General features: G+C 40.2%; 1 protein-coding gene across 8 annotated transcripts in view; it reads right to left on the reverse strand.

The window, feature by feature from the left end:
- Positions 1 to 10830: 10830 nt before the first annotated feature.
- sema6dl (sema domain, transmembrane domain (TM), and cytoplasmic domain, (semaphorin) 6D, like) overlaps positions 10831 to 21260 on the reverse strand; it is a 122736-nt gene continuing 112306 nt past the window's right edge. For 4 of the 8 annotated variants that reach the window (XM_051870591.1, XM_051870592.1, XM_051870589.1 and 1 more), the window contains 15 exons: positions 21117 to 21179; positions 20914 to 21015; positions 20666 to 20756; positions 19709 to 19828; positions 19364 to 19452; positions 18628 to 18845; positions 18409 to 18540; positions 18051 to 18206; positions 17332 to 17505; positions 16834 to 16974; positions 16577 to 16654; positions 16354 to 16412; positions 15967 to 16023; positions 15316 to 15486; positions 10831 to 14371 (listed from right to left, as the gene is read on the reverse strand). In XM_051870591.1, coding sequence (XP_051726551.1) covers positions 13080 to 14371; positions 15316 to 15486; positions 15967 to 16023; positions 16354 to 16412; positions 16577 to 16654; positions 16834 to 16974; positions 17332 to 17505; positions 18051 to 18206; positions 18409 to 18540; positions 18628 to 18845; positions 19364 to 19452; positions 19709 to 19828; positions 20666 to 20756; positions 20914 to 21015; positions 21117 to 21179 — 2943 coding nt within the window. In that variant the 3' untranslated portion in view covers positions 10831 to 13079. The remainder of the gene's footprint in view (positions 14372 to 15315; positions 15487 to 15966; positions 16024 to 16353; positions 16413 to 16576; positions 16655 to 16833; positions 16975 to 17331; positions 17506 to 18050; positions 18207 to 18408; positions 18541 to 18627; positions 18846 to 19363; positions 19453 to 19708; positions 19829 to 20665; positions 20757 to 20913; positions 21016 to 21116; positions 21180 to 21260) is intronic. The other 4 variants (XM_051870593.1, XM_051870595.1, XM_051870596.1 and 1 more) reach the window with 4 other exon arrangements.

Below are 21260 nucleotides of genomic sequence, written 5' to 3' on the forward strand. Positions count from 1 at the left end.
CTTCCTTCAAAATATCTTCCTTCAGGTTTGGAACAACTTGAGGGCGAGGGAATGATGACATAATTTAAATTTTTGGGTGAACTATCCCTTTAATGTTCGCATAACCAAAAAAAAAAAAAAAAAAAAAAAAAAAAACATTTAAAAAATTGATGTTTTGAATTTTCAGAGAACATTCAGAAATAATGATTTAATGAGAACGTTAGCAAAATGTCTTCTGAAACTAAACAATAGGTGTGTATGAGAAAAATACTAATATTTCAACGTTTTTAAACTATAAACCATCACTTCCGACTAACTTTCATTTGAACATCAGTTGTGGAGCATTATATTTACTCAGAGATGGATTATTTTTCTAAAAATCTCTGTTTGTGTTCCACAGAAGAAAGAAAGTCATACACATTGGGTATAGAATTTTCATTTTTGGATGGAGTGTCCCTTTAAATTAAAGCTCTGCTGTCACTGCTTAAAGTCGGCATGAAACGGAAGTTGCGATAGTCTTATCTTCACAATTGTGATATATGAGTTAAACTACTTCTCAAACAATGAAAAAAAAAAGATTATGAGGGCACATGAATTTAAAAAATAATGATGTGCACAAATAAATCATTTATAATAAATACTGCAATATGCCTTTAAAAGATAATTGTCAATTTTGATTTCATGGTGACTTTAATGTCATGTCAACTGTCCAAATATATGATTATTTTTGTATACAACGTAGGGTGTAATTAAGTTTATTGGTCTGTAGATGTAACCGTACACGTAAACCCTTTGTTCACTCTGGTTTGGTGCTTACCTACAGTGAATGTGCTTTTGTTGCTGTGTTTGTGTGTTAGGATGGGAGTAACATGTTATGACAGTGATCAGGTGCTCTTGTGTTGTCTGGCTCCTTTTTTTTTGTGGTTGGGTTTTTCCGTGACCCTCCTCCCGACAGCACACACATGCATTAACACACTCTGCCCCAGGGACAGGCCCAGGTGAGTGTGTGCCACAATGACGTATGTCTTTAGAGCTCCTTTTGAGTCTGTGTAAGAAGTGAAGAGTAAGCATTTTTACCTCAACACACACAAATCATCAACACAGCTCCCGTGATAGTTTAAGAAATTGTAAACCTGTTTGCTTTTAACAGACACTTCATGTGAATTATGTACTATTGGTTTAAAGTGAGGGTGTCAAATTCATCTCAACACCTGCTCTTCTGGAGCTAATAAAGTCCCTTCCCTCTTGCAGTGGCATCTCTTTTCTGATGACATGTTTTTGGCATGAGGGCGGGACAACCTGTCACTCAGAGATCACAGCATTAGCAAACCACAATGATCCAACAATCCAATTAATTCCCACTGGACAAAATCAAGATTTTTTCTTGTTCGAGAAGCTGTTTCACTAAGATATACGTCTCTTTCTGCTGCCCGTTTCTACCTCTAGTGATTGTACAGATTAATTTTTGGTGTTCTCTTCAATGTTTAAATATTTTTTTTTATTTTCTACTCATGCAGACATGCCTGAACTTTGTCCATCCTACTCTGAGATCCACAAAGTTAGGAAAATAATGGCACAAGCCAGTTGTATTATGACAACTTGGGGATCTACGCAAAAAAAAAAAAAAAGGAAAAAAAAAGAGAGAGAGAGATAAGAAACACCTATGTACGAACTGTGATCTCACTTTTTTTAGACAGATTTTGCTGATATTCACGATACAGGATGGAAGTGGCCCAAATCTGAAGATGTTTTCTCACACTAGGCTTAAAACTTGTGAAATTACTTCAGACCCCGTAATGAATAACAGGATATGATGTCACACTCTAGGACTTATGTTTTCATAAATAATCAATTATAAATAACAATGGTTGAAATCCTCTATTGGTCAAACGTTTTCTCCCGTGTTTGTATGCAATATGCATATGAATGAAAAAGTGAATAGAACACAAAGTCATGTGTGGCTATACTTTGATCCTTATTGATGCTTACATATGCCAACACTGATCTCGCAGATCTGCACAGTGCGAATAAAAAAATTACTGCTATTTCAAAATATCCAAAAATTGTGGTCCTACATCAGCGTCACCTTCAGTCAGCAGCCTTGTGACATCAGTGTGAACTGCTGAGATACTGTTTCTGCATCACACATCACTGTGTTATCATCATTCCGTGCCAGCAATGAGTTCCCAAATGTTAAAGCAAAAATGTTAAATGAATTCTGTCATCATTTACTCACACTCATGTCAGACATGAACTACTTTATAGTGCTTTTCTTGGAGCTTTACAACCCTGATCCCCATGGCCTGTACAGTTCTTTAAACTTTCTAAATTAGTTTTCCACAGAAGCAAGTTTGGAACAATGACAGGCAGCTATTCCTTTAAGAAATGATAGATTAAAGGGGACCTCTTGTCCTTTTTAAAGTCTTAATTTTGTTTTTGGGGTCTACTAGAATAGGTTTTCATGCTTGGATGTTCAATAAACCAAATTATTTTTCACATATTTTACATTGTTGCAGCACCTCTCTTCCAAATCTGTCAGTAACATTGTGTTTATTTCAGCTCTCTATCAAACACCACGTTCCAAAAAGTACAATGTGCTCTGATTGGTCAGCTGGACCAGTGTGCTGTGATTGGTCAACAGCTTCAAGCGTGTTTCGGAACAGGAATTTCAACACACTACTAATTCAACTCAACCAGGCCTTGCCCATTATTTGCGTATGCCTTTGGTGGGAATTATTTAAATGAGGGATATTGTGACGTCTACTAAGTTCCCGGAAGAATACTCAAGACTACAATGGAGGCATTTCAGGGAGTTCAGAAACAGTGATTACTGATATAGAGAATAACTTTCTTTGGAGTGAACTTCGTGCTTTGTAACTTTGTAGACCTTTTTATGCTCAAACAAGAACATTGCACACTAAAGAAAGCTGAAAATGTAAAAAAAAAAACCGCATTATACGACCCCTTTGAAATTACAAGATATACTTTAGTAAGTAGTAAGTAAGTGGATGTTTTGGTCAGTAAGTAGGTAAGTAGTTAGTAAGTAGATGATTTGGTCAATGAAAAGTGTTGCAAGTATGACAGTTTTATAATTGTTGATGAATTCTCAAAAATGTGCAGTGTTTGTTTTTTTGTAAATATTCACATACATGTAAGAAATCTTAAAAAGCAGAACTGAATGTTAAAGTCTTTAATCATACCATACTTTAAACACTTTAAAACTCCTTAGAACTCAGTATCATTCAGAAGAGTCAATCGTCTCCCGAAATGACTAAACTATCCTTGTGATGAATATGAATGTGCTGGTTATTCTTTGAGTGCTTTTAGTGAATGTTAGGTGCATTTTAAAATGCTTCTCATTGGAAAAGAAGACCATGAAGTGTGCTTTAGACACCTTTCCCAGAGAGCAGCCCAAATGATAATGATACCTTTTCACACGAAAGAAAGAGAGGAAAGAATTTGTGCGGCACAGGGTAATTGCTACTTTCTGATCACTGTGAAAAGACTTTGGACATTTGTCAAGACTACAGCTACTTTAAGAGTTGGGGGACATTATGTTGTATTTATTCCAGTAGAAGAGCAAATCTAATGAAGAAATACTTAATAAAGAAAGAAAGAAAGATTCTTACTATCGTCACGTGAACACTTCTCATTGCTGTAATGCAATTATATAAATCATCCTGTCTGGACACAATCATCAATTAAAAATTAAATAAAAAATTAAAATTAGTGTAATAAATGCCACCTAGCATGTATAAATGCTTAATTTAAATGATTAAATAATTAATTGAATATATAATTTTTTGAATTACTGTCAAGATAATGCTTTTTTCTGATTTGCAATAATGAGAATTTGCAGGGAAAATGTGCTTAATTACCATGAAAATAACGTCATAATGGAAATGTTCATGTCTTAAAATTAGGCTTCATTTTCTTCATTTTGGTGTAAAATATGATTCTTAAATTTCATTCAGAACTGTAACTGAACATCATGAAAATTGACATTGGTTCCAGTTTTTTGGTTGTTGTTTTTCTTAAATGACAGTTTTGAAAATGAATTATTTTTCCATTCCCAACTTCCTTGAAAACATAAGAAACGTCCCCTAGACCCATCCGCCATAAAGCTCAGTAATGACGAGTCAATTATTTCTGGTTTACAATAATGTGGTGGCCTTGGGTTCCTCTTGAACAGCTTGTATTTGCAAAGGCAAACCCTGTCTCTTCTCTCCGTGTGTTTTTTGGAATCTCATATCTTAGAGATCCCAGCTGCCCTGTATAACATTATGAAGATGTTCAATCATATAGAAGCATCTGAGAGCAACAAACACTCACAAATGTGTGATTTCAAAGGATGTTGAACACCGCTCCGAAGAGCGAGACTGTAACAGTGAAAGAGCCAGTGGGGATGAAGCCTGCATATAAATGTGGCTTTCTAGAGCTGGGCCTCTCTGGGAATTTGCCACAGCTCTGTGTGAGGAAATATAGTGACCACAGTATCTGTGTGTGTGAGAAGGAGAGAGATTTTTTTAAAGGGTGTGATTCTTCTAGAATGCTTGCTAAAAGCAAATGAAGAGCCACTTGTGCTAACAAAGACAGGACAGCATTGCCTCACAAACAGCCATCAGATGTCTGTCTCACATCAGATGTCTCAAATTAGGCCTATTTAAACACCCCCAGGCCTGCATTCGGCTGACTGTGTTAAACAGGACATTGATTGGTTGAGGTTTCAGTCAGAGGTCATATCAGTGAAATTGCATGTCCAAACACTCCTCCCTGGATAAACTCCAGAATCACAGAGGGTGACTGCATTTATCTCGGAGGAATGCGGGATTACCCATAGCGTGTATCTACCTGTGCTAAGATCAAGAAACCTTTTTTAAATTCAAGTTGAAGGCAGTGGGTTTTATTAATGGTTCTAGAACGTCTGCATTTGCCAGTGCAGAACTGTACAACTAAACTGCTAGGACAGTGTTCACTTCATCACTAATCAGAAGTAATTCTACGCTAAAGAAATTATATTTAGCTCAACTGTGAAAATGCAGATGTGATGATAGTAAAAAAAACTGGGTGCTGTGAAATAAAGATACATTGTCTTTCTATTGTGTTTTAGCTACTTACTGGTTAAACACAAGTAGGGTAGCTACAACAGGGCAAAAGGCACATTTGATTTTATTCTTTTCTAAACCACTAGGTCAGTGTTTGTACGGAAATTTGGCACCCCTACTGTTGGGGCTAAAATATGTTAATAAATAGCTGAGTGAATTTTATATTTGTTGACATGTTAGATTCAGATGGCCAATAAAATGTATTATTTGGTTGTCCTTAGGAATAATCACCATAAACTGTCACCCCACTTTTTGAGCATAGATGTAAAAATGCAATATAAACTTTACTGAGTGTCTTCTTTTTAGTCTAACCAAGTTGTGTTCCAAATTTGAAGTTGACATCACAAAAGGCTCCTGTTCGTTTAGGCACTATATCAAAAATTAATACATTTTTAACCAAACATGGAACATTTAGTCTCAGGCCTTTCCAACAATATGTGTTTTATTAGAACAAGATTTGATTATAAAATAGTGCAGTAAATTTTGTAAACTGTGAAACATGACACCACCTACTAGGGGAGGGGCCTGCTAAAAATACCATTTCCATGTAACACAATATCTGATTTCAAAACATTTTTCACAGGATAAATTTTAAGTGTTTAAGCTTTTAAATGATACCTTAAAAAAAAAAAAAAATCATGTATTTTTAAAATGAACATTTTTTGAATAAAAATAAATTGTTCTATTTATGAAAATAAACATTAAATAGTACAAACTTTGCTGAAGAGATTGTTTTGAACAATTATTGACTTAGATATTATGCATAACGTATTACTTTAGCAAAAGTATTTGTATCAATACTGGGTTCCCTCAATACCTCATGCATTTTTGTTTCTGCAGTCATACACTGTGGGAGTAGTGAAAAGTACATTTTCCTTAAAGTGTTCCTTTAGCTTTGTTGTTCCCTATAAATTTACAGCACAGTCTGTGTAGTCCGATTCAGGAACTAATGACTCCAATGAATCAAAAAGACTCACAAATCAGTTCTTAACCAAGAAAGTCTAAATAATATATAATAAAAACTACCTGTTAGCACATCAGTCTTAATGAAAGTTGCTTGGCTGGCCCATGCATCCGTGAAACTATGATTTGAAATCTGCCATCTTTGCTTTTGCATGCTCAGTTCTGTATCCAGATTGTTTTGAGCCAATAACCTGAGCCACAAATGCCATGCAACTATGTCACCCTTAGTAGACACTATCCTGAGCTGTGATGTCAAAGACAGCAGACAAGAAAAAGTCCATTTCATGCTTTTAAAAGCCCTTTAAAAATAATTGTGCACTGGTAACTCATCTTATATATTGCTAATATGTCATTATATTCCCTGCTGAAAAATCCAGGATTGTTGGTCACCAGCATAAGGTATGTTTTGTAGGCTGGGACCAGCATGGGATGCTGGTTGCTGGTTTGCTGGTCCACAGCATAGGAAGCGGGAGTGGTGGTGGAGCTACACAAGTTATTTTGCTTGAGAACAGCATGCCTATGCTGTTCCACCAGCTAGACCAACACTATGCAGTTCTAACCAGCCTAAACCAGCCTGGACCATCATGGAATTAATGCTGGTTTATGCTAGATTATTCAGCGGGGTTATAAAATGCAAAAAAAAAAAAAAAAAATGTTCTTTGCAGCCAGATGGTGTAGTTACATCATCTACCAGCAGGGGCAAACAGGGCTATGCTAACCAGCAAAACATTGACTCTTTTTTTCAAACAGTATTGGCTTCCAAGCATTTTATTTAAGATTTATAGTTCTTAGAGCGATTACTAATAACTCTGCAAGAGGAAAGGAATGGGTTTGATGTGACACCATCCATTATTAATAGCTCACATTTTAAGCTCTAGGATCTTAAGATCTAGGATGTTCTGGTACTAAGCATCTATTGTTCCCTCTTCACATTGAGCTTGTTTGTGTGTGTTCAAAGTCTTAAATTTGGGGTGAAAATGATGATGAATGTCTAACTCAAGGTGCTTTTGTGTTCATGTTAAACAGTGAAAAATGGCTTTTATGTGTATATGTGTGTACATCTGGAGTGTTTGGTCAGACTCCATTAACCAATGCTTGGTTTGCAGGTACATTGACAACGCTATGAATCAAAGCACATAAGCCTGGGGACTGTGTGTGTGTGTAAGAGAAATAGCAGTGCTTGTTGAAATATTCCCCCGCTGGCTGGTATAATTACAGTTCATGCAAACCCCCTTTACAGAGAATAACTGTGATTTCTCACCATTTAACCTATTATTTTATTTCCATTCAATTGCACACCTATAAAATCCTAAAACACTTCCAAAATCCAGTACTTAGGGAAGTATTTAGATAGTAGTCAGTAGTCAGCTGGTAATCCAAAAACTAGTTGTTTAATATGTTTGACTAGCCTCTTTATGCTATCATTTTTAACAGCATTGCTTTAAAGTAAAGATGCAGATTCTTTGAGAGAGTTTTAGCATGCCTAGGACATGTATAATCTCAACCTTAGACCACATTTTCCACAGTCCATATTACCTTATCCAGGAAGCCCCCCACCACAGACTGTTCCTAGAGATTCACGATCGAGGGGGTGTCATACCAATATACAGTCCTTCCATTCAGACTCCCTCTAGCTCCGCAAGTGCATAGACGCGGCTCTCTCCCCTCTGAGGCAGATGGGAATCCGCATACTCAACTACCTTGACGATTGGCTGCTTTTTTTTAGCCCAGTAAAGACAGGTGCTATGCGCTCACAGATCCATGCTCCTCAGGCATCTGAGCGACTTAGGATTCAGAGTCAACATTGACAAGAGCTTGCTGCTCCCCAGCCATTGGATTTCATTCCTGGGGGTGGTATTCGATTCAGCTCAAATGCAGGCTTGGCTCTCTCAAGAGCGCACGCTAAAAATCAGGAGCATGGTAGCCTCGTTCGACTTGGGGTCTCTTCTCCTACTCAAGAGGTTTCAAAAGTTGCTGGGCCTGATGGCGGCAGCTTCCTCAGTAGTTCCGCTAAGCCTGCTCCACATGCGACCACTTCAGCTTCAGCTGAAAGGCTGTGTTCCACCCCACACATGGCACATGGGCCAGCACCTCCTCAGAGTGACCCACGGCTGTGTCAAGGCCTTGGTCCCCTGGAAATTGCCCCGTTTCTATCAGAATGGGACAATGCTGGGCTCTGTTTACAGAAGGGAAGTGGTGGAGGCATCTGTCATGACCAAGACAGGTTGGTGCGCCCTGTGCGACGGCAGAATAGCCTTCGGCTCATGGGCGACTCCCTTGATAAATTGGCACATCATCCATCTAGAAATTATAGTAGTAATCTTGGCCTTCAAGGACAACAGGAGGTCGGTGGTTGTCTTCATAAACCACCAAGGAGGTGTCAGGTCTCGCCCTCTTCACAGACTGGTGAGCCACCTTCTTCTATGGGCACAGAAGAACCTCCGCTCACTGAGGGCAGTTCACATGCCAGGCTCCTTGAATAAAGGAGCAGACATGCTGTCCTGAGGTGGCCACTGATGGGGGAATGGAGACTCCACCCCCAGATGCAATATGGCATACCTTCGGCAGTGCAGATGCGGATCTCTTCACAACGGAAGAGAACTCCCACTGCCAGACATATTTCTTTAAGGAATGCGCTGGCCCAGAAATGGCCTCACTTACGCCTTTATGCCTTCCCTCCTGTAAGCTTGCTCCTGCAGCTCCTCAGGCAGATCAGGGAAGAAAAACGTTCCTTCTGGTGGCACCACACTGGCAAAGCCAGCCTTGGTTCCCAGAACTGATGCAGCTGCTGTCAGCACCTCTGTGGCCCATAACGCTGAAGAGAGATCTCCTCTCCCAAGCGGGTGGAGCAATTTGGCACCCACTTCCGGAGTTGTGGGACTTAGATGTATGACCCCCGACTGATACCGTCAGGCTTCAAGGGGTCATGAGAACGATCTCAGAGGTGAGTGCCCCCTCCATAAAACGCCTTTACATCCAGAAATGGTCTAATTTCTCTAACTGGTGTTCAGTTTGGAATTTAGGCCCCATAAATTGCGAGATTTCATTGTCAATTCTCACGTTCCTGCAGGAACTGCTGGATGGTGGGCAAGCCCCCTCCACAGTCAAAGTGTATGTGGCAGCCATCGTGGCGAATTGTGCTGTGATGGCTGGCCAATCAATTGGGAAACATGACCTGGTCATTAAGTTTCTCAGAGGGGCTATAAGGTTGAGTCCTCCCCTTGCTCAGTTCCATCATGGGAACTCTCCACCATGCTCAGGGCTCTTCAAGGCCTTCCCTTCGGGCCACCAAGTCAGCTGACCTTCAGTCCCTCTCATTCAAGACTGCCCTTCTGCTGGCTTTGGAGTTGGAGATCTGCAGGCACTATCTGTGAAACCTTCCTGCCTGGAATTCAGACCTAATGACAGTAAAGTGATCCTTAGGCAGAGGTTACGTGCCAAAAGTGCTTTCTATCCCATTTAGAATAAACTCCTAAACTCCTAACTACGTGACGTAAATTAGGTTAATGGCACAAAATTCACGTGCTTCAGTAATTTATTTGCATTATTTCCGTTAAATTATTTTAACATGTTAAGGATTTTGAATAAACCACATGCATTAACGTGTTAACGTTGACAGCCCTAAAAAAGAAAAGAAATGCATACAGGTTTGGAATGAAATGATGGAAGTTTTCATTTTTGGTTTAAAAATCCCTTTAATATCCTCTAGTCATTCAGATTAGTCAGTATTGAAAATATATACACTACCATTGGGGTCAGTAAGATTTTTGTAATGTTTTATTTATTTGATCAAAAATACAGTAAAAACAGTAATATTGTAAAATATTATTACAATTTAAAATAACTGTTTTCTATTTTAATATATTTTAAAATGTAATTTATTCCTGTGGAGGCAAAGCTGAATTTTCAGCAGTCATTACTCCAGTGTCACATGATCCTTCAGAAATCATTCTAATGCTGATTTAATGCTCAAGAAACATTTCTTATTATCAATGTTCAAAACAGTATTGCACATCACTGCTACGCAGTGATTTTTTATTTTATTTTATTTTTTATTATTATTTTTTAATCATCTAAACACTATGCAAATCGTGTAGTAGACATGGGAACTTCACAGACTTTCCACTTTAAGAAATTCTTAACCATAACTAGACTCATTCTGTGGTAAATTCTTGAATATACCAGTCCAGACATGTCTGACCTACACACTAAAAACATTGGCCACTTCTGAAATTCTAGTGAAGTCTCTCATACGATCTTGGATACCTGATGCTATCAGTGTGTGAGCAAATGTGTATGTGGCTGTACTCGGAGCCAGTGGAGCAGATGTTGGGTGCTCAGCTTACAAATGACTTTGGAGGATTTCCCAACGAGATGTGGAATGGCTTATTCTCCACCGAGATTTCAAAACAAGGGTCTAAAAATAAAGTCTGTGCTAAGTCTCTCATCAGTAAAGACGATAAAACATCAGTCGTGCAGCTCTGAATTTCAGCCTACAGGTTCAGCATGCAGAGGGACTGTCAGAATGTGTTGGGTTTCAGTGATCATTTACAAAATATTTGCATTTCAGAAAATTTGAATTCAAACTTGCTTCAAGTTTAAAGGAAGAGTTCACCCACCTTTTTCATTTACTCACCCTGTGAGTGGAGTCACACCAAGTTTGACATCATGGATGGCAAATCCCATGATTCTCAGGTGTCTCATGCAGATTATATTTCATCTATTTTACAAGTATGTGTTGCAGAGGTATCATTCTTTATTACCAAATAATAGAAAGAAAACATTTTCTGTGCAGTAATATTTTATTTCAACTATACATGCCGTGTTAAAAAAAGTCAACAAAAATATTCTTAAACAATGACTGTAATTATTTACACTTTCTCAGTACAGCTTTACAATATCTACACATTAAAATATTTCAGAAAAGAAAAACTGCCAATGTTTGCACAGTATTAAAAATAAAAGGTAGACCAGTCTGGTTTCTTTGCACATATATTGACTGAACAGTAAAGGCTTGAAGTCAGATTGCAGATTTATATTGCAATATACAAGGCAGCTCAACACAGGACAATTTGAACCAGAGCACAGGATCAACTCTCTCTCCTTTAAAAAACTGATCTTTAGCAGGTGATGATGCATCAGCCTCCGCTTAGTTGCTCAAATACAATCAGAACATGTAAACAAACATTGAGCTTTGGGCTTTAAGAGGCAAGTTTTACCGTAATACACTTAAATTCCCAAGTAATTTCAAGCAAACTGTGATTCTCTAATCAAAGATGTTCCTCTCTAAAAACACATCTTTTTTTTGCCTCCCCATTAAATGTTGTGAAATATTGTGAGCTGAGAGTCGCATGATAAACATATTAGATTCATAATACATTCATTACATGGCATCTTATCATCGCAAATTAGCACCTTCCAGAAATGCATAAAAACAAAATAGCAATAAGAAAATGGCTAAGTAATTATTGTAATCTTTGTTTGCATTCATTTTCACTCTAAAACTTTCTTCTATAAAAAGAACCATTTTGAGGGACTGGCCATATCATAGCATCCCCCATCCAGAACTGGAACCACCACAAACATTGAATGGGCACACTTGCCCCCACTCCAAATATTCAGATTATTGGTAATTTCCAAAAAGTTTACCTTCTCTGCTCATATTAAGCCAAAAACGTATTTGTTTGATGATTGTGAAATGTCCAAAACCAAACCAAGCTCTCATGACTTTAATAAGGCACACAAATACACAAATCCAGGTCAACTTGCCTTGAAAATGTCCATACTTTAATAGTTGTATATTTACAATAACAATATCACTGGCACGACTCTGCAAGACACACCGGTAAGGTATTGCAGTGATTGTACACTTATAGTGAGTATGCAATTGAGGCCTCTATTCTTTAAAACAAGCAGAGTGAAGCTTATCTCTCGGATAGGGTCTAATATAGAGCTGAGGAGTGGTATAATGTAAGGAATGCGCTGTTTCAGTTTTATGTAATACTTTGCCCAGGAACCAAGAAGCACGCTCTCTAAAATGGTGTAAACTAGAAAAAATATTTGAGAGTTCAGAGGGAAACAAAAATTATTTGAGAAAGAACTTCCTAGACCCAACAGCAGTATTTGGCATGTAGGAAAGGAGAGAGGTTGATCAATGATCTGCCTTATGTCATAGTTGAAAGTTGACTGTATGGGATTACAGGATTCCCATTGATTTTCTGGAAATAAAAACAGAACATAGTACATTTGACCAGCGTGATCCTGTGCTGAGTCTGTGGGTTTAAAAGCTTGCAGCAGCTTGACACGCACAATCGCTGCATGGAACGTCACACTGGAGTTAAACACTGTCATCATCTACGCTTAGCAGCACAAATGTTGAGGGCAATTTTACCCTGTGAGTTTTAAAATCAGTAGTCCAAGTAGGAGCCCTGGACATTTCTTTTGCACGCAGAAATGATTAATTAATGTCTGGACTTCTGTGTCCAAACACATCTGATGTTAATACACCTTAAATGGGATTTAGTTTTATGACAGCGCTGACTCAAGCTTGTTCTCAGTTTACTGAAAAAACATGGACAATGAATGCACACTGGTTAGCCCCAGAGACTAATCAAACACAGACACGCAACATGTCCATTTGACTCTGTCTGTCTTCTTGAGAGATATCCAAGCAAGAACACCAAATTTTCCAAACAGTCTTACAAATACAGTTCACATTGATGGGGAGAACAGTGCAGGGGGGAGCATTCACTGCCCGATCGCCACAGCAACTACGCAGCTGCTTTACGTTGCACGCCAGCTGTGACCTATGACCTCAGGCGTCCCTGCCGCCTTAAAGATCAGAATCCATCACCTGTCACTCAAGCGTGATGGGACATGGTCATTGAGAACTAGCACAACTACCCGAAACAGAAGCTCTGGCATCCGTTTAATTTCCTTTCAAAGGAAATGGAGACTGGCATGCCATATTTCTGCAGGCCAAGCACTTTTACTCTCACTGTCCATTCAAAGAGTAAGATCTTGCTAAGCATTTCAGTAGCTATACTTGTTCACTGCCCTCATTTGTGCAGTCTGTGGTGCAAAACCGTTGGGTTTGGGTGGCACATCGGGCTTTAACGATGCTGTCCGTTTGACGGATGTTCGTGGTAAAGATCCGTGACCACTGTAGCTGCTCTGTCGGGATACAGAAGGTGTCATAGCCATTGGTACCCCATGAGAGTCTAGTCTAGTGGGTGGGGTAGGAGTTGGGGGCATGTACCCACCTCTGTTCATACTAGGTTGCCGGGACACTATGGCCCCGCTAGGTGAGTGCAGCCCTTTGGGCGGCGAGGATATGGAGTGCCGCTGGGAAGAGCTGCGGTGGTATCGCTGTCTCTCGAGAGTTCCCATCTGCCCTGTGGGTGATGTTGGTGTAGTCGGCACATCCAGTCTTTTAGTCGGGCTATTCCTGGGTAAAGATGAAGAGGGAGAGTACAAGGAGGCCTCTCGGCTTGGGACTTTAGGTGGAATCTCCGTTGGGCTTACAATGGGTTCCAGCATTAGGTGCTGTCGGGATTTCGGCATCTCCACCATGATGGCCTTTGGGTTGCTCTCATTCAGGTGCTTTAAGAGGTCGTTCAGCGTGTTCCTGGCATCCACAGTGCGCCGCTGGTCTTTACGGCCAGATTTGGAACCATGTTGATCGCTATTCTGGATCTTCTTCTCTGCTTGAGGCCCTTCAGGAGTGCTGAAGGATGCCCTGTTATCATGTGTAGCATTGGGCAGTACCACAGCACTAGGGATGTGGGGGTTGCTAATGGCAGAATGGGGAGGTGGACTGGAGGGAAGGAATTGCGGGCTTTTGGGTGGTCCATCTTTGCGGGAACTACTTATCTTTCCATGAGCTCTCTCCCACTGGTTCTTGATTGGCTGAAGGCTCTTCTGTTGCAACACAGGTGTGGACTCGGGCGTAGGCAGTGCTGCTAGTTCCGGTGGCTGCCCGCTCAGGAGCATCGTCTTAGTGTCTCCGGTGGTTGGCACCTCCCTCCCATTGCTCAACAGGTTGGTGTACAGTTTGGGAGAATCCATATTGGGTTGGTACTCTTTGACAGGACTGTCGAACAGACCGTTGAGCTTGGCAAAGCTGCCAGTAGAATCAGTGCAGGACTGTGCTGACTCTGCGTCTTTTTGGATCTTGCGTGGAGTGCGAAGGAAAGCGTCTCTATAGCAGTAAACGACCATGCCGGCGATGAATGCACCAAGCAGGAATGCAGCTAACACACAGGAGATAAGGATGTTCATGTGCACCATCTGGTTAGATTCACCTGCTTGTATTTCCCACACACCTGGAACACAGATAGCCAAACTGCATGTTAGCACACTCACAGTTGATCACTGAACAACTCTCTCTTGAAGCAAAAAGTCCTTTCCCCCCAAACATGCTCAACCACTTGGCGTGAATCAAAAGTGTACTACTCTTATTTTCAACATTTTAGAAACTATTTAAACAAATCTACCTAGCAAGAAATTCAGAAAATGCAATGAGGTTCCCTGTGATTATATTAGTGAAGGAGGCAAATTAGTAAGAGACGTGGTGGAACATTTTATTGCACAAGGGTTGCAGTATCAGGTGAGTTAGTATGTTCTGGTTTTACATGAGAGTTTTCCCAAAAAGAATTGAGCCCACTGTCTTTGTCTAGTACCCGAGGGTGAGTTGTGTTAGCGTCCGCAGATATTCGAAAGAGTTAGTCAGTGAATAATGTTTCTTGAGAGGTGTTTAAAAGTGTTGCTTAGTGGCAAGGCCTTTGGAAGATTTCCTAAAACCCAAAACAATGGGCAGAGAAAGAAATGGATGAAAGAAGATAAAGATGTAGCCATTTAGGACAGACCGAAAAAAAAATCCCATAGAAAATGCAAGAAACTAAAATATATAAAATAAAGATAAAAGTGGAGAACAAAACATTGGAACATAAAAGTAGGAAAAATAACAATAAAAAGCTTTATATGCTGATGGAATCTGAGTATAGCTGCTTGTACCATCTCAATACACTTCAAGACAAAAAGGCATTGTGCTGATCTGAAAGTTTTCAAGAGCACATGCATTAGGAGCCTGTATCTCTACTTTGCTAATGTAGTGTGACTAACTCCAGAATTGCTTATCATGCCATTCTGGTAAGGAATGGGCTGCTATCAGAGATGTATGGACTTTCTCATATGACTAGCAGCCCTAATAGCAGCTATTACCCAGAATTCCATGCAGCAGCGCAGAGCGCTCTGGTCAAGGCCTTACCCTCCAGCACACCTGGTATATGCTCAACAGAATGTGAAGTGGCTGGGTCATCGTGGAGCACAAATTTCCGTGAGCCAAAGAGTTGGGGAATCTGAGTGGGGATGGTTTGGGGTGATTGTATGGGTTCAGAGGTCGCGGGCACTGTGACTGACGAAGATGGCAACTCCATGTCTGTAGCGACAAACAAACTGTTAAGAATCGGAGCCCATGATAGGCGCAACGTAACGATCGGGGTTAGTGCATACTGACAGGACGGACATATGTCAGTTTATATGATTCATTGAGGTTATTTTTTAGAGATTGACTCTGATGTTGGACCATTACAGGTAAGTAATGGCTGTGCAGAGTCAAAGGTAAGGAAAACTTCAGCCTGAGAGGAGGGAAAGGATGAAGACTATCTCTAATAGAATGAGACGACGACAGTATAGTCCAGGGAGATGATAAGATGGAGGCAGCACATATCCATGCAAGAACAAAAGCATGAATGAATGAAATGATGGAAAAGCTAGTGATGAGAGATCAGGTGCCCTCTTAATGATAGTGATGATGGAGTGATGAAGAGGTAGGTGGCAGCAGTAGAGGAAAAAAGAAAGGGAGATTTAGAGAATGATGAACTCAAGGAAGAAAATCAGTGCAGTACAGGAAACTAACCAGAGGTTGGGTCGCCATATGATTTGAAATCTGGCGCTGATGTAGTGGCCAAAAATTCTAAAAGAATTAAAGGAACAGGAAATCAGCATAAAATAACAAAATAAAAGTTTGAAATTATAAAAAACGCTAAAACTGTTTATCAAATTATCAAAAAAGTGTTTGTTTTCCTCTGGTTTACGCTGTATCGCTCTTTCACTTGCAGGTGTATGTTTCTGTAATGTTCAGGCCTACATAATGTATGTGTATACATATGTGTTTAATTGTCAGAATTAGTATGATGTTTCTGTGATATGTGTTAATTTCCATCAGCTGAGAGTGTGAGGGGGTTATCGATATGAGAACTACTATCTAATGTTTCTAAAAAGGGGCACGTGTTGATTAGCTCACCATGACAATCGCCGAGATGAGCTGTGTTGCCGTATTCAACATCTTGCTCATAACCATTTCTGCAAAACAGGAAAAGACAGAGGGATAAGAAATTTGGACTAATGGGTGAATCTCTTGTTTAGCTTTGCAGAAAATAGGTCAGTTATTCTGTTTAGCATACCTAGTTTTTCCCTGTTGCATTTTCTAGGTAAATCTGAGTATTTTTAATGATTGTAGGACTTACTGCATAGCTGCAGGAATACGCTCACAAGCTCCATGTGACATCCACCCGCAGTACGGGTCTCTAGAAGCAATACAAGACCTGCAACACAAAAATGAATGTTTATACACATACAATATGGAAAATTAACACACCTCACAATGGTTGAGGAGGTTTTGTGCTGTTCAGACTTATAAAATGAAACGTGTATTAGATATGGCAAAAAATGATTTTGCTGCCTGCATAAACAAAGCCTAAATAGAGCTGCATTCAGCACTCACTTTTGACAGGAACTGTGTCGTTCGCAGCGGCTGAGTGGTATTCTGACCACACAGCTGGAAAAGGCCACATATAGCGTGTGGGTGTCTTTATCTAGGTGGAAAGACAGAACTCGCCGATCATCCTCATTGCTGGATAAACACCTGGGAAAAACAGAACAGAGGGAGGGAGACGGTGAAGAACAGTTAAATCACATGTTATCTGATCTATCTGTCAGTCACTACTTTCTTTAGCCACACAGTTTAGCAGAAAAAAAAAAAAACACACACTGCAGAGAGAAAGTGAAAACCTTTTACTTTCACATCAAACATATCTAATCTCATCTCAAATGATCCAAAACTCTCATTCAGGTCAAAAAAAGACAATTTCATTTCTGGGTAAATAGCCAAGGCAGTTTCATAAAATGACGCTTGGGTCTACAAATAAGTTTCTTACAATTTAAAGACAAAGAAAATGTGTCTAAAGACTGATCATGAGATAATTATAGGATGAGATCATACTTGGCTTGGTTGAAAACATCAATCTCCTCCAGTAGGACGCTGTCATTTAAAGACAGCGGGGATGTCTTGGCCAGAACTTTTAGCACGATGCCTGCCTCAGAGCCAATGAAAACCACTGTGTAATTCTTATGGGGTCCTGCAGTGTTATCAACGGCGAGTGCCGTTAGCCTATACCTACAAAGAAGAAGGAAAAACACTTGAGCGCAGGGCTGCTTTTCAGTTACAAGGAGACGCCTGAATTACAAAAGCTGAACTTGATCAGGCACAAGACAAAACATGTTGAAACGCGACACATCTATCAAGACCTGAACTAGTTAAATTAGGTGTGCCAGTTGTTTAGAACGTGAAACCAACACTCTTTGCTGGGAGGGTTATAAAACGTTTACCTGATGCTTATTTAACAGCTGACACTGGGTCTAGATGGCAAACTGTTCTTATGTAATTATATGTAAAATCTGTGCCAGTATTTGATTTCTTTCAGATGGGTATCAACAATTTCTTTCCTGATTATGAAATGTAACTATTTCAGATAAATCCGCTTTTAAAAAGTCAAATAAAAAGGAGCTGTGTTTACATGTTGATTATATTGTCTCTTCCTGTCAAACTGGGCGCAGTACTTAGACTTTACTGTTAGTCAAATGTCTTGGTTGCAGCAAATCTTGCTATAGTGTCAGAACAAGGTTTTGAGACTAGGTTGAATGGTGGCACTTTGCCCGTACCTGACTCTTGTTTTGGTGAACCACGGTTCATCTCCAATGGAGGGGACTGAGGCGTCCATGAGTGGGTGTGACTTGATGAACTGAAGGGTCTCGTCTGGAAACTCGATGGAGGTTTTGTAGGACTCCGCTGAACCGTGTCCTGCACAGCAGCCGGGTCTGAAAAGACAAAACACGCACACATGCAGTTCCGGTTGAGAGAAAGAGGGCAAAAAGCCATGTGCCACATGCCTGTAAATCTATACCCGCCTCCATATGGCCACTGCTCACACAGGTTAAATATGCAGCATGTCCAATTATCGCATGTTAATTATTAATCTCGCAATGATTAGCCTGTCACGCACTAGTGGCGTGCACCAACCTGGGCTTGGGCAGCTTTTCCTCTGGAAATGGTGTCCACACTGAATCTGCTGTCTTCTGCTCTTTGAAACGGCCACGGAACGCTTTCTCAATGTCCGCCATGGAGAATGCACACACTGCGGATCCAGGGATACTGAATAAATCGGAAACAGTGTTGTTAGAGCCTATTCAGCCTGTTTTCATTTGGAGATATTGTGGAAAGGATTGCGACAAGCTTTACCTGTTCAGCTGGGTGGTGAAAACTCCAACCACAGAAGGCACCCCATTAATGTCGATAATGTCCGTAATGGCCTGAAGGACGTCAAAGTAGAAAAACGATTCTCCAGGAACAGAACAGTTCAGGCGAGCCTTAACAAAAGATGTCCAGTGTTTCTCCAGCACCCGCTGAGACCCTCCCATGTCATTTTTACAGATCCGAGCAACTCTGGAGTAAACCGCCTGCGGTGAGAGAAAAATAGCGAGAGAAACTCAGCATCGCTCTCTAAATAATAGATCTATCTCCCAGGCGGCTCAGTTGAATCTAAATATACGCAAGAAACATTTTTTCTCTTATAAAACAAAACTGCAGTGTGCTAGAGGGCTTGAATTAGCACCATGTAACCATCTTAATAATTCACTACTGTAAAACCTGCTCTCGATGCAGGTGTTGACTGCAAAATTAACTAAACTTAAATATTCATTAGTCTGTGGTACAAAGAAGTCATTATATGGGCCAATTTAAAGCAAATCCTGAGGCAACGGATGATATATTGACCCTCAGGGACAAATGCTCATCTCTAAATAAAAGCCTATGAATACTACAGTAACATACAAATCAGAACTGTATTATCACAGTTTAGATACCACAGCATTACCATCACTGTACCATGGAACCATCACATTACTTTTTGCGCATGTTTTGTGAACTTTAGCATCTGTAGCAACATTAGCATGGCACATTAAGTTGCAAGTCATACCTTTCCTAAGTTGTTGTGCTCGGCTGCGATTTCTCTGAAAAAGAAGTAGACGAAATCCCCGTAATCCACGGCGTGGAGGAAATGTGGTTCTGGGAATGAATGAGAGAGAAGCATTAGCATCTCCATCGCTGACCCCAAGTTAAATTTTCATGCGTTTTTGTTGGCTGAGTGCAATGCCTGAGTGTTGACCTAGATTGTGCCACAGAAAGCTGGATTTTATATTAACGCCCGCTATTTTCTGTTCTTATTGACCCACTTCTTTAAGGTTATAGGTCAGATGTGTACTGTGTTCAACAATTTAGCAATGTTAGCATAAGATTAGCAGACAAGCAAGAGTTTCTGTACCTTTTAACCACTTGGAGTCATACTTGATGGTGCGAAGGGCAGAACCGTCTCCCATGCTGCGATAAATCACAGCATCGCTGGCCAGGAAGTCCGCCACCGTAGCCGAGTACAGCTTACCGTCTATGACACATAAATACGTGTGCTTAAAATACACTTCAGCTTCATTATACAATTTGCATACAACTCACGCAATGTACTTGGAATTCAGCACACATTCATGAACACTAAAGGCCTATTTACACCGAGAATGAAACAGAAAAGCGAAACGAATTGCAAAGGAAAGGTCTATTTAGACCAAACGAAAAAAGAAAAAAAAAAAACCTCAAAAGCACTCTGATCATTTATATTCTTAAATGCAAGACACAATGCACAAGGTATTTCATAGCATTTTTTGCCTTTTACCTAATTGTTTCTGCTATTTTATGTTACAAAAATTAATAATTCTGCTAACAATAATAGTAATAATAATAATAATAAATAAATAAATACAATGAATACAAATTCTGGTTAAATTTAGTGAGTTCAGTCCCAGACAGCAACATAGTCTGGTCCAGATCCGGCCCACATCTTGTACATGTGGATTATACGTGGACCAGATGTGGGCCGGATCTGTGCCGACACTATGTTGCTGTCAGGGGTGCTTAAAACAAGAAAAATATTTAGATATTTTAACTGGAAAACAAGCCAAAAATGCTGATTGAGAGGTTTTTGCAGTGTGGCCTGTACAGACTCATTCAGATGCACACGTGACATCACACTGTACTAATTTTCACCAGGTTGTGCCGTTCCTGTCTGTATACTAACAGAGCTGGTGCGAAGACAGGACGCTCTCGCGGCATCTGATTTATGCGTAACATCAGTCTCTGCTCTCATTGGAGCGTTAATTTTATCCAAAACCTTTAAAATTCATGGCAAAGTTATTCATCATCCTCCTCATTATCCTGACAGCTCTCATACCAGCAAACAGGGCAACGTTTGTCTGCTTGGCGTCAAATGGGCATCGGGCCAAACCGCTGATCTCTTCCCCATCAAACTCCAGGTTATCCAACTAAACAAGAGACAGAAATAGATAGAAAAACATAGAGATGCTGAGTTCTTATCTTTATTGTACTGTAAAACTGCTCCCGTTCACATTAACCAGTCACTTATTAAGGGCAAAACAACAGCCAGACAGTCACGTAGACCTTATAAACAGCATGACCTACCCTGTAGTAACGACACATGGGGTTGAAACCATTTGTTCCACAGATGAACACAAGATCATCATTTCTCGGAACCAGGACTTTAATGAAATTATGGCACTCGTCCTGAGAGGAAGACAAGACAGTGAGATTTATGGTTGCTTCAGTGCAGTAAATACTACAAGACCAATGACAGCTGATTTATGCTGAAGGGGTGGAGGACTCACTCTGTGCTTTCCCTTCATGGCACATGTCTCCCTGTCCGCCTGCCCCGACCGCCATGTCAGCTTCTGTGACATCAAGCACCAGCACCATTAGACACAGTTTCCCACCCGCACACTTGTAAACATTAACACTGTACTACACTGCTT

This window comes from Ctenopharyngodon idella, chromosome 18 (assembly GCF_019924925.1).
Source record: "Ctenopharyngodon idella isolate HZGC_01 chromosome 18, HZGC01, whole genome shotgun sequence".
NCBI lineage: Eukaryota > Metazoa > Chordata > Actinopteri > Cypriniformes > Xenocyprididae > Ctenopharyngodon > Ctenopharyngodon idella.